Source organism: Calidris pugnax, unplaced genomic scaffold (genome assembly GCF_001431845.1).
Source record: "Calidris pugnax isolate Ruff unplaced genomic scaffold, ASM143184v1 scaffold81, whole genome shotgun sequence".
Taxonomy (NCBI): domain Eukaryota; kingdom Metazoa; phylum Chordata; class Aves; order Charadriiformes; family Scolopacidae; genus Calidris; species Calidris pugnax.
In genome coordinates, this window is record NW_015090880.1 from 9,119,380 (window position 1) to 9,133,134 (window position 13,755).

The following is a 13,755-nucleotide window of genomic DNA, read 5'->3' on the forward strand; positions in this document are numbered from 1 at the left end:
GGGGGGGAGGCTGGGGGAGAACAAGGTGCTTATTAAATTGATTTGTCTCCTGGCTTTTCTGGAATGCAGAGCCGAGAGCGGGAGCGAGTCGCTGCTCACACCAAGTTCCCGCACGGCGGAGCGACATGGCGAGCTCGGGGTCGCTGGAGACGGTCATGCCTTCTCCCTGCCCCCGGCACGACGGCAGGGCCGCCGCCGCTAACCCCTCCAAGACCCTGGCCTTCTCCATCGAGAGGATCATGGCCAAGACGTCGGAGCCCAAGCCAGCCTTCGAGCAGAGGCACGGCGGGCCGGGGCCGGAGCCGGAGCCGGGCAAGAAGCCGCTGAGCCTGTGCTCGCCCCTTCCCTGCGTGATTCCCATCCCGCCGCTGGGCTACGAGGTGCCCTCCAAGACTCTCCTCAACTACTCGGAGCTGTGGAAGAGCAGCCTGCGGGGCGGCGCGGGGCTCTGCAAAGCCAACTGCGGCGTCTGCTGCAAGGCAGAGCTCGCCCTGGGCCAGCCCAGCGGCCGGCTCATCAAGCCGCAGGTCATCCATCAAGCGGGGGCCGTGCCGGCAGCCCCCCGCTCCCTCTACTACTTCAACTACCTGGACGCCGCGTACCACCCGGCCGACATCCTGCACGGACAGCTCTTCCCCGCCGGCCTGCTGGGCGCCCCGCCGCCGGGGGGGCTCTCGGCCCACCAGAAGCTTTTCCTGCTGGAGAACGCCAAGCTGGCGGGGCTGGCGGCCGAGAAGCTGCCGCCGCCGCCGCCTTTCGCCCACAAGGAACGGCTGCCGGGACACCTGGACCAGGTGATGAAGGAGGCGGCGGCGGCGGAGCGCGGCGGCCCCCCCAAAGGCCACGCCAAGCTGGGGGGCGGCGGCGGCGGCGGGGCGGCGGAGGGCAAACCCAAAAACTTCACCTGCGAGGTCTGCGGCAAGGTAAGTAAAAGGGGGGGCGGGGAGGGGGGGGGACGGGACACCGGGGGCCGTGCGGGGCCTGACCTCGCCTTCCCGGCGCTTCCCCGCCCTCTCCCCCCCGTGCTCTCCCCGCAGTCCCCCCTGACCGGCCTCTCGCCCCCCGGTGCAGGAGAAACCCCACAAGTGCAACCAGTGCGGGAAGGCGTTCAACAGGAGCTCCACGCTCAACACCCACATCCGCATCCACGCCGGCTACAAGCCCTTCGTCTGCGAGTTCTGCGGCAAGGGCTTCCACCAGAAAGGTGAGCCGAGCCGAGCCGGGCCGGGCCGGGGGCCCCCGCGGGGCCCTCACCCATCATTAGCGGGGATTAAACGCGGCGAGCCCTGCCCGGCTGGGGGACGAGCGGGGCGCGGGCAGAGCCGCCGCCGCCGCTCCCAATTACTTTCCCTCTAAGCCGGGCCGCATCGCCGGGGACTGCTGACGGTTCTCCCTAAATGCTTTTTAAATGAGAGGTGCCGGGCCTTGGTCCTAATCCAGAGCCCTCCATTTGCCGCGGGTCAGCGGGCTGACCCTGCCTCTCATTTGTGCCGTGCCAGTTGCGCGCTGCTCCGCCGTGACACGGACCGAGTTTGACAAGTCGGACGGGGGTGCGGGGGGGGGGGAGACACTTCCTAATAGACACCCCCCCACACCCTCCTGCCCTGCCTTACCTGCGCACTCTGTACCCTCGGGTAACCCCCTTTTCCCACCTTCTTCCTCTCTCGCAGGCAACTACAAGAACCACAAGCTGACCCACAGCGGAGAGAAGCAGTACAAGTGCACCATTTGCAACAAAGCCTTCCACCAGATCTATAACTTGACTTTCCACATGCACACCCACAACGACAAGAAGCCCTTTACGTGCGTCACTTGCGGGAAAGGATTTTGCAGAAACTTTGATTTAAAGAAGCACGTCCGAAAGTTGCACGACAGCGTCTCCAGCGCTCCTCCGCCGCCGCCGCGGGACCCTGGGCGCAGCGGGCAGAGCTAAGGGCCCGGCGTAGCCCCCCCCCTCCTCCTCCTCCTCGTCCCCCCAACTCGGACCTGCTCCACCGGGCCAGCACTATTTATCCAAACCAGCCTTTGCTTCTCTTGTCTTTTCCCCAGCGAGCTCAGCCGCCGGTAGCAAGCGATCCCGAGCCGCAGTTGTATATAAGAGGAATCTTATTTAACGGCGCGTTGCGCCGCCGGAGCGGGCCAGGAGGGGCCGGGTTGGCCGCCCCCCCGCCAGGACAGCGCTCTTTATACGTGTCTGTAAATCTCCATTTTAAATGTACGCTCGAATAAGTGAGGAATATATATATATCTATATCTATCTATCATGGGACAATAAACCGGCCCTTCGCAGGTGTCTCGTTTCCCACCTCGGCCCCGGTCCGAGCGAGGACCGGGCTGAACGGAGATAAATGTATCTTCCCCCGTGTAAAAAAGGCGGATTGCGGGAGCTTCGGGAGCCGGGCCGGCGGCGGGGAACCGGGCCTTACCGCTCCAGGGCCCGTCGAACGGCCAGGAGGAAACAAAACGAGGGCGGGAGGGAACCGGGCGGCTTCAGAAGGCCGCGGCTCCCTCGGGAAAGGGGCAGCGCCGGTGCGGGACCCCCGGGCGGCAGCGAAGGGCGGCTCGGAGTTTCCCAGCGCCGCTCTCCGGGGTCGGTTCATTACGGCGTGTTTAAGCCGCTCCTGAATGACTATCTTCCCCTGCATGCAGATGAAATGATCTCACGCTTGCTTTCCGAGTAATGACCCAAATTAAGAGAGAAAACACAGACCCTTCAAACCGCATTACATTAATCTAATCACTCCCAGCAGGCCTCAGAAACTCTTTTTGATCAGAATATGGATAATCAAGTACTTGGATTACACTAAATATTCCCTTTTCATCTCCCCCCCTCCCTCACTTTTAATATGCGAGTGTCTATTCCGGCCACGTCGTTAGGAACAATATTATTCTAGCGGAGAAAGGAGACGGAGCCGGCCGGGCGTGTGCGTGCTGCTGGGGCCGGGTTTGCCAATGAAGAGGGGAAGGAGCGAGGCACCAAAATGCCTGGGGACGGCGTGACGGGGAGCTCACCTTTCCCCGCTTAATTGAGTGGTTAAATGGTGGGAGGCGAGGACGAGCACAGCTCGGGCGCTGAGCGCAGGAACGGGAGGCGACCCCTCGCTCTGGCTTTCTGGATTCATTAGTGGGGCTGCGATGCTCCGCGCTCCCCGAGGAGCGGGGCCGGGACCGGGGGTGGGGGGGGAGGCTGCCGGGCCCCGTGTTCCCGCTGGAAGGACGGGAGTGATTTCAGAGTTTCTCGGGGTGTGCGTTTTTAAGCTCCAGAAGTAGCGTTTTGATGGTTTGGGCCGGGTGAGGTGCGGAAAAGGATGCCCAGCGATCGGGACGGCGAGGGAAGATCGCGACGGGATTTGTTAAAAAGATTTTTGGGAGAGTTTCAGGTTAAAAAGAAATAATAATAATAATAAAAAAATGCAACCCCCGTCGCCGTAAGTCACCGCTCTGGGAAATGTTGGGACCGTCCCCCAAGCGAAGGGGCTGTAGCTCTTGAGGAAGGGTCGCGGATGCAAACCGAGCCCGGCTCTCTCGCCACTGCCACAGACGGGGCGGGACGGCCCACGGGCCGAGGGAAGGGACCCCCCTCGTCATGATAAGGACACTTTGAGAGGGAGGGCACAACAGGAGCAGGTGCCAGAGGAGGGGAGCGGGGAACGGAGGCGAGCGGCGTGTCCGGCGGGGCGTGCGGCGCCGGTCCCGCTGCCAGATCCGGGGGAAGCGGGATTTCCTCCGCACCGCGGGCGCCGGGAAGAGGTGCGAGATGGCAGCCGGGTGCCCGGGAGCCCATAGACAGCGTTCCCAGCCCTCCCGATGGGCGAGAGCAGTGCGAAACCTGCTCCCGGGAAGGGAATTAAGAAAGCGCGTTCTCTTCGCATTTTTTAATTTTTTTTTTATAAAAAGCGACGTTGTTTACAGAGCCGTCTGTGAGAGGGAGAGCGGCACCCTCGTCACGGCTAAGGGCATCCTCGGGGCACCCCGAAGCGCCACGCCGGCCGGGTTTGGTGGCCTCGCCGCTCCTGGGGAGCTGTAGGTAGCCCTCCCCGGGCCCGGTGTCGCTCCGGCTTCCCCCCGACCGGGGACGCGCCGGGAAGGGTCCACCGCAGCGCGCTGGCCACCGGCCGGCCCCGGCAGCCCCCCCCCGCCCCTTCCCCGGGATCTCACCCGGATCTCGGCACACACAAGCCGCAGATCGCGGGGGAGGGGCGGCTCTGTCAGACACACACACGCCAGAGACTCCAATTATCTTCTCCCTCACAAGATGTTTCTGCTGTCCACGACTGCTCACACTTCGGCACTCTTGCCAGCAAGCCTCAATAATAACACAAAACCCGCACACACACACACACAAAAAACCCACCCCACCAACCCTCTCCCGGCGCCGCAGCCGCGCACACAACAGATTGAGCGGTGCCGGTGCCTCGGGGGGAGGGTTAGAGGTGCCCCCCGAGCACAGAGCGACGTGCCAGAGCCGCCGGGCTTCCCTCCTCGGCCCTCCCGGCCCGGAGCCTCCCCGGGACCGGGCGGCACCCAGGTGCGTCCCGCCGGGCACCGGGAAGCGACCAACCCAAAGGCAGCTGCGTTGCCCTTTTCCCTGCACTCCGCTCTCCAAACGTCTGAGCAACCAGTTTGCTGCTAGAAACATGTTAATTGCCAACGGAGCTCATTAAGGCATGCACATGCAAAACACAGCGAGGGAGATTAAATGGACAAAAGCGCAATAATGAACTGTCAACAATCGGACCCATCTACACGACCAGGAGCACTCAAGAATGAGGCATTTAGAGGCAACAAAGGATTGTCTGGGACAGGAAGAAAGGACGACCTAGACTTTTGTTTAGTCAACACAATTGATTACAAATGAGAGATTAACAGGATAGCTTCAGAGTTTTTTTGAAGGAGGCAGAAGAGAAAAGTCCAATTAAGTGCACCGAATGTTAACTACATTGATTTCCACGGCCAGCCCTAGAGAAATTCTCATTAAACCATCCCTGGCGATCCCTTTTGGAAAGTAATTTGTCTCCCTGATGGAGCAGAGAAAGGGAGCCGTGTAAAGAGAAAGAAGCGCTAGTTCTTGGCACAATGAGCTTAGGAGACACACTGGAAAGAGCCAAAGGGGGAGTTAATGAGCATCTGACAAGCCGCTTGGACCCGGGCCTGGAGAGCAGCGATGAAAAGATGGAATTGGCCAACAACTATTCTTTATATCAAACATAAAAAGGCCAATCTGAAACAGGGCTGCTCAAAGCTGGTGGGGAAGAAAAGAAAGGCCCCCACTGGGGGGTGGAGTGGAGGGCTCAACTGCCCCATTGGGACGGGGGAAAAAAAAAAAAAAAAAACACACGAAAAAAAACCCCCAACGCTCTGGCATGTCCCTCTCATGAGCGAGCAGAGCTGCCGGACCTCGGTACCAGCCCCGGACCGGGCCACCCCCGGGCCCGGAGGCGTTTGCCCAGCCTGGCTTCACCCCGCACCGCCCCCCGGGAAAGGGGACCCCACGCCAACCGAGCTGGGTACAGTTTTAAGATGTTCCATCCCGCAGAGGGAGATCCCCGGCCAGCCCAAATCACAGTCCCCCCGGCTCTCCCCAGGAGGCAGCGCCCCTTCGAAACCCGCTTTCCCCCTCCCTGGGGTTTCACTCGCCCACCTGCGCCGACCCCCCCCCCCCCGGGATCGGGCACCGCGGAGCGCAGCGCAAGGCAGCGCGCCTCCTCTCCCCTCGTGTAGACGTGGGTCGCTCGGAGGCTCTTAAATCAGATTAGAGCTCGTTAATAACAATTTTGGCTTAAGTCTGTATTGACTTAGGTTTAGGAATGGCTTAGCACTTTCGCTTAAGTCAACACTACGGCTAAATTGACACATGCCTTTCCCCACCCGCCGGGTCCCCACGGATGCCCAGGTGCCCGCAGGACTTGTCCTTCTCCCGCTTTAAGCCGTTTTACAAGACTATTTGCGTTATTTTAAAGCCATTCCGCCGGGCCTCGAACGTGCCAGCCCACCCCCGCGTGTCATACACGAGGGTCCCCCCTACGGAAGGGTTTCCGAGGGGGCTCCCAGCGTCGGGGCGCTGGAGCCTTCGGGCTCTCGCCAGTCCCTGCGGCCCTTCCCGAGCCATCGACGGTGCGGTCCGTACCCCCTCCCTAACACCTCCCCGCCTCTCTCCTCAGACCCCCTCTACCCTTTCAGGTTTGGACCCCAGACACCCCCCAGAGAGCCGGGAGCTGCGCTGCCATCCGTGCCCGAGCTCCGCGGAGAGAGGAGGAGACCGGAGGCGGCTTCCCTCGCAGCCGAGGGGAAGGCGGCACGGCGGGTCCCGGTGAGGGCATCGCCCTTCGGCCAGCACCGACAGCGGCCACGGCGAGAGCTACCGGCTACGTTTGACCCCAGGAGCAGCTGCATAGAGACGGGACAACGAGGGGACAGGTAGGCCTAAGGGTGGAGAGGCAGAGGGGACGAGAAGCATGCCATGGTGGCAGGGACAGACACCCACCGCCCGGCTGGAACACGGTCACCCCACACCTTTCCTCTCCCAAGGGCTCCTGCGGGAGGACCTCACGCCGTGGCCAGCTTTGCCCCACACCATTCACCTTCCTACTCCTCCTCTTGCTGCTTCCAAGCCCACCTTCTCCCGAGCCACCAGCCCTGCCGCCCTCCAGGGCAGCCCGGTGTTGCAGGTCCAGCTGACCAGTGCCTGGCACCACCACTAGACCTTCAGCAAAGACGCAAAAAGAGCTAAAGACACAAAAAAAGAGAGGAAAAAACCGCTCTTACCGGCTCACCTCTACCGTTCTCCTTGACTCTCCCAGGTGAACCTTCCCTGCCTTCTCAACCTCACTCCTGGCCCACTCCTACCGCTAACGCTCTCGTTCCTCCTATTTATCTCTTGCAACTGCTTAATTGCTTAATCACGGAAAGGTGAGCCCAACACGTGCCCTCAATTAAAAAAAAAAAAAAAAAAAAAAAAAAAAAAAAAAAAAAAAAAAGGTGGGAGGGTGTATTTGCACTTTACCGCGCTCTGTTTTGGAGGAGGCAACCTTTGCTCGCCAGGTGGCTTGCAGGGAGCCCCCGTGGCACCGGGAGCCGCGGCTCCCCTCTGCTCCCCGACTGAGAGTTTTCAGTGCGGGTGCCTAAAGTCACCGGTGCTCTTAATATCCGGTAAAATGTGCTTTAAAGCGATTCCGGTAAGAGCATGTTTAGTCACGGAAAAGCCTCGTTGTCCTCAGCGGGGATGGGGACAAAACGCCGTCAAACACGGAGCGCAGGGGAAATAAAAAGCGTTGTTCTAGAGTTTATAACCCCGAAACAACGCTAAACTTGACTTTTTCTACAAATACTTTCATCTCTGCATTCTTCTGCGTTTGCAGAAGCCGCAAGCTGATGAGTAACTTTCCAAGCGATCCGGTCGGGGGGCAGAAGCACTTCCACCCGATGGGGCAGGGACTGGGCACCTCGGCGGACCCACAGCGCTGCGGTGTAGGGCAGCACCGCGGCTTCGCCTCCCCGGGCTCCTCGCCGAGCTCCTGGCCCCCTCCGGGCCGGCCCAGCCCGCGGGCGATACAAACACAACCGGGCCACCGCCGTGGTAAAGGCGGCTCTGCCCCGGCAGCTCCGACCGGGAGCAAATCCCTCGCCCAAACTCAAGGCGGGTGGGCGCTTTGAACCACTTGGAAGAGCCAGGCCACGGGAGCCAAATATTTCCCCCCCAAAATATGGGCAGGATTATCCTTTGAAGGGAGCAGGCGTTTGGATGGCACAGAGAGCACCTGACACCGCCTTCCCAAAGTCCCACTAACTGTCTGATACTCCTTCTACTGTCTTCCTCCCTGCTGCCAGTTGCCAAGATATCTCACATAAATAGAAGCTTTCTGATTTATAATCAGCCTCTTCCTTCTGATTCATTATGTTAATGAATTGAGATATTACCAACATTGGATTATCGCATCACTGAATGAATCCAGCAAAAGAAAGCAGATTATAGAGAAAAAGCCAAGTGTACCCGGAAACTTAATAAAAAGAGACGTCCGAGAAATAGTGTAAAGCGGCTGCGCTCGTTTAAGCTCACTCTAAACATCGTTCACAGACGACGAGGGGACGCGACAGTTTCGTTCACAAACACCAACCTTTCCCCTACGGATTTACGGGTACGTTTTCCACCGTTAGGGTTATTCTTACGAACGTTTCTAAGGAATCAAACCCGCTGCCCAGAGCTTCCCTGGGAGTCTCGGCGGACGCACAACAAGGTGCTTCTCCTTCACTTTCTTTCTCAGCAGCCCCACCGCCCCCGAAACGGCCGCCCCCCCGGTCCTTCCTCCCACCGAGCCCTTCCCCGAGCCCAGTTTCGCACTGTGAGACGATAGAAAAATGCTCTATTATTTTTTTTTCTCCCCCTCTCCTTTCTCCCTTCCACACAGCCGCTCGGCCGGGGCTCTCCTCGGCGGGGAGCAGCCCGAGCCGTCGGGCAGAGCCCCGGAGCTGCCGGGGAAGCGCCCGGGTCAGACGGCGCTGACAGTCGCTGCAGCCAACGAGCCTCCGGGAGCTTTTGGGGAGCAACAGTCAGAGAGCAGCCTGACCGGAGCTACCGGGAACACACACAAACTTAAACGGGTGAAGAGATGCAACTCTTCGCAAAACCAAAATTAGGTTTTTCCCAACAGGCAGGTACTAATTTGCTGCGGCTTCAAGCTATGCAATTCGTCAAGGAGACTGCAATTTACTTACATAGACGGCGAATTTTTCCTTTTATTAATTTACGATATATTCGTAAAATAATCTTACGGCAGCTGGCTCTGCTTGAATATGTTTCAAAAGTGTGATGTAAATACCGTCTCACACTATTTTGTTGCCTATTAGGGCTCTCTGGTAGGTGATACGACTGAGAGTGAGGAGAAAGAACGCCACACATTTATTTTTAAGATCATCAGCACTAGTGATAAAACTTAGGGGAAGAAGCGAGCAGCCTTCCTATCTGTATGCGTTAAAAAACGTATGCAAAGAAACTCAAATCAAAAAGATACAACTGGAAGACGACATACACAGAGGGTACAATTTAGGGCATTTTCAAGAGCTGTTTCAGCCGCGTTAAAAAGGAGCAGCAAATTCCCAATTTAAATCACCCTATTTACAGCAAAGACAAAGAGCTTGACACAGCGGGAGGATGCACTAAAGAACCGTTCTTTTTTTTTTTTTCCACCTGTTTCCTTCGCGAGGGTTTAGATATCGCTATCCATATCTTGCCAGTCATCACATCGCTGGAGTAATTTAGCACACAGCTACTGCGAAACAACAGGAGGAGTGCAAATAATCGATCCGGAGTTCATTACATTTGGATTTTTCAGCAGTAAACTTCTGAGATTCTAATCTTCACTCAGCAGATGAATATTTCAGATCAGTGTCAGAGGAAAACTGAGGAAAATAAACACCAAACCTAAGCAAAGTATTTATCACTGGCACAATCATTGTCTATGCACTTGGCTACGGCATGCACCAATTTACATCTGACTATGTGCAATAACACTAAAATTCAAGAGGCAGTGACTACAGGATCAAAGCTTTATTCAGCTGTAACACGTTATATCCATGGATTATAATCCTTGAGCAAACAGAATATTACAGTAATGAAGACCTTAGCATTACAAATATGTTAAAACAGCTTGCATTTGGGGTGATATTTAAGGTCAAGTTGTATCTGAACACAACTATTAAAATATTATGAAAATTGCCATTATGGAGTAAATAATGTTTTCTTTCAGATGTAACCTCTAAAATACATTCCATTTCAAATTTGTTTTTCTTATTTTTCAGTCCCAACAAGCTCAAGCTGAGCATCTACATCCCTGACCTGCTCTATGTGAATGAAAAAGCCAGGAATGAGGAACTATAAGCTCAGCCTAAAAAAGTAGCTCCCAACTTCTATCAAAACATGACCCTGAATAAATACAATCAAGAGGATACTGTAGCAAGTGTCAAGTATCACACGTCTAAACCCCTTATTATTTCATATGTACTCTCAAATGAAATTAATAGGCTCGAGAAAGATTCTGCAGAGTAAGAAATTTCTTATCCTAAGGAAAACTAACATGCCTTCTGCTACTGCCCCCACAGCCAGAATAACTGAGAAAGTAAAAAGCTCGGGAATGTGATGGGAGAGGTGACAAGATGGGTGAACAGGCTGTGCTCCTGGGTTAGTACTGTGGTTACTCATCTGTGCTTAAACCTAAAAAAGGATTATTAATTATTTCTTCTTGCAAGATACTCAAAGATTAACTTAGAAACAGGCAAAACCTTTGGTTTTCCTTACTGCTCCTCTTAATTGCCTTCCCTTACCCACTGGAAAAGCAGAAACAGCAACAGGCTCTTGGGACCGTTGCATCTCACATATACATATATGTTAGCACAAACAGGAGAGCAGCAAGTTAATGCAGAGTAGCAGGTTATGTTCTAAGGGAAAAAAAAAACATTTACCCAAGATGGGAAGGAAATTACATAAGATACATACATAATGTAAGATATATAAATATGATATATATTATTTATATACATAAACGCGCTTGGGACAAGATGGGGATAACTACACAGAATCAATATGTTTGAAGTAACAGCGTTGACTTGGTGAAGAATACCCACTGAAGATCTCATTTTAAGCTGATATTAAACCCTATTGGTATCAATCCTTTTTGGGGATTAAAAAAAATAATTAAAAAAATGTAGGTTTTTAAACACTTAATCTTAACTAACATTTGCTTTCTCAGATTTGTAGCTATAGAAATGCAAGTGGCAAGCCAGCTCAGCCATAGTAAAACTGTGCACTCAACAAATCTAACAGGAGATACCATATAATTATGTTCCCTGCCACTGCTTGCCCCGAGGTCCGTGCCAAATCAGGAAACACTCACTCCTGTACCTTAATGGCCCTGCTGCGTGCCTCCCTGCCCCTACTGCTGGGCTGTTTCACACTCCTATGTAATTGCATTTATTTATATCAGACCACAGGCCAACATGATGGCTCTTGTCTCTGAGAGCACTCACCTATACTCATTCCTGATTTAAATGTTTTTCTTCATTTTTCCCCTTTCTGGATATGTTTCTATATCATTTTCCATGTGCTAGCTACCCTATTGCTTCTAAAGCTATGCTGCAGAAAAAGAAAAAAGGCATTTCCTTCTATGAAAATAAGATAATTTAATTTTAATCTTAATATCTTTGCCCAATAACAACAAAATAATCAGAAACACAGCATCTGAGCAGTTAACTGTGGCACAGAAACTACACTAACACTGCTGGCAGGTGCCTTTCACAGCACGCTCCCAAATCCTCAGCCGTCCAGCTGCCCTCCCTCCTGGTCCACAGCTCAGCCTTCCCTCCATGGGAAATGAAAAGGGGCAGGAGATAGTGAGGATCTGCATTGTGTCCCAGTGTTTAGGCGGAGTCCAAAGAGATAAAGACCCAGATTATTCACACGTATAAAGTACTTAGGGGCCCAGATTTTAGTTTAAGTGATTTCCCTTTGGATGCAAAGACCAGGATGAATCCTAGTCTTTGTTAGCAACTAACTGCTCATCCATCCCTTCATTTTGGGTACGGTGCGTAATAGCTTTTTCCTTCTTGTCTGCTCAACTGGGTCCAATTATTTGCTTTTTAAATGTGAGCTCTACAATTCTAAGATCCATACACATTCCCGCTAAATCAGATTGAGAACCACATTGTGATCTTACAGAAGAAAATATTACCAAGTTGTCTTTGTGACAGAACACGGAGTAGGTATAAAATTGCAATGGTCTCTATGCCAGGTTTTTTTTTTTTTTTTAAACTCTCTGCTTGTAAGATGAAAGCCTAATTTGATATTTTTGTAGTTATATAACAGTTCTAATATTTTGTGACATTTTGTATTGTGACACTATAGATGAAATTGTCATCGGACTGACACCCTTTACTGTTTATTCCTTAATTACAACTGTTAACAACACTGCAGAGAAGCGTGCTAATCTGCCATCACATATTATGAAAACAACGTTATTGTTACAAACACCAACACCCACTCAACAGGATATTTCTAAGATGGCAGTTTCTGTAAAAACTTATCAGTTTAATGGACACTTCAATAGAAAAAGTTTTAAATGAACTCTTAGTATTCCCATTGAAAATGCACAGCAATTTTATATCGCAGCTGAAGTTTTGATTTTATCGTGTCAGTGATTCTTTAGCTAATTTAAATTCAGACAAAACTGAGTGCCTAATTTCAGGGAGAACAGTGTCTGCAGATTTTGGTACTTAAAGATTACCCAAACTTCCTATAGTTTTCAGCTAGAAGTTAGTTCTCTAGTTCTGACAGGACCACAAACTCCCCACCAGCAGCTAATCAGTGAATAACTTAACTACGTTTAATTAAATCAACACAAGCTTTTAGTGCAAAGATCCAAAGCAGCCAGGACATTTATGAGAAATATTGCTAAAAAGTACCTAATTTTAAATAAAAGTCATTAAAATATCCCTACTATTAAAAAAAAATAATATCTCTACATAGCAGTTCACTTTCAGCCTAGCAAAATTTGTAATAATTACATTTTCATAACCTCAGCAGAGGTATATTTTTTTTTTTTCCTCCTACCTCCAGGTTGGAGGTGGAAGTTTGTTGTTGTATGAGAGATCAGATTTTAACAATATATTGACCCAAGTCTCCAGGTTCTTATTTTAAGAAAAGATTTTTTTTCCTAGGTTTCTTTTGCTTAGGAAGGATGAAATTTCTGCAGGCCAAGTCACACACCTGGAAGGATCTTCCACTGAACTGATCCTTTAAAAAGCAGTGCACTAGAGCAGTGAAAATTTATACAAAGTTAGCCTATTGTACAATCAAAACTCATTAATACTGCACCTCTGTAGGAGGAAGCAGAGGAGCTGTTCAATGGCTGAAAATTAAAATATTATCTCCTCAACTTCTATATATGCTTGGTTCTTGACAGCCACTGCCAGCTACCTTTCAGTTTGCTTCTTTCAAACTTTTCATGCCTAAGCAAAAGTTCTCACTTGTAGATTATGTCTATGTAAGGAAAATAGCATTAAAAGCAGCCCGTAGAAGTAGCAAAAAAACCTAGGCATTTATTTCGGGGGTTTTTTTTGTCTTTACCCACCCATTAGACAGGAAATACAACAGTTCTCACTTGTAGATTACGTCTATGTAAAGAAAATAGCATTAAAAGCAGCCTATAGAAGTAGCAAAAAACCCTAGACATTTATTTCAGGGTTTTTTTTTCTTTACCCACCCATTAGACAGGAAATACAAAGTTGGCAGCAGGAGGTTGGGAAAAGCAGCAGTGGTTACTGGAACGGGGTGTAGAAGAGATTAAAGTGGCAACGACAAAAATCAGGGCAAACAAGATGCAGAAATACAAGGTGTTCCTTCTACAGCTGCTCTCATGAAGGTTTTTACAGAGGTTCCTGGTGCTAAACCAAGGCTACTGTGTCCCATGTGAATAACCTGCCTTTCCTGTTAACGGTAAATTCCTCCTTTCTCCCTCATCCACAGAGAGACACACAGCACGGATGACTGCAGTGAAGAAAGATAATGCACGAATCTGTCTTTACACATCACACTTATATGTAGAAGCAGAGGATTAAAAATAACCGAAAACTCTTCTCAAACTGAAAAAGCAATTACCTTGAGGGGTACCTATATACCAGCGTTCCTCACTTTTGATCCTAAAAGCCCCTTTGACAATTGCTTCTCTAATACAGAATAAAGAATTATACACAATGTGACAACAGAAG

The 13,755-nt window shown here is 51.8% G+C and overlaps 1 protein-coding gene across 1 annotated transcript in view; it reads left to right on the plus strand.

The window, feature by feature from the left end:
* Nucleotides 1–2,291, plus strand: part of FEZF2 (FEZ family zinc finger 2) — a 3,313-nt gene extending 1,022 nt beyond the window's left edge. The window contains exons 2-4 of the mRNA XM_014946639.1: nt 70–923; nt 1,072–1,204; nt 1,671–2,291. Of these exons, the coding sequence (XP_014802125.1) occupies nt 126–923; nt 1,072–1,204; nt 1,671–1,933 (1,194 nt within the window). The 5' untranslated portion in view covers nt 70–125 and the 3' untranslated portion in view covers nt 1,934–2,291. The remainder of the gene's footprint in view (nt 1–69; nt 924–1,071; nt 1,205–1,670) is intronic.
* The last annotated feature ends 11,464 nt before the right edge of the window (nt 2,292–13,755 follow it).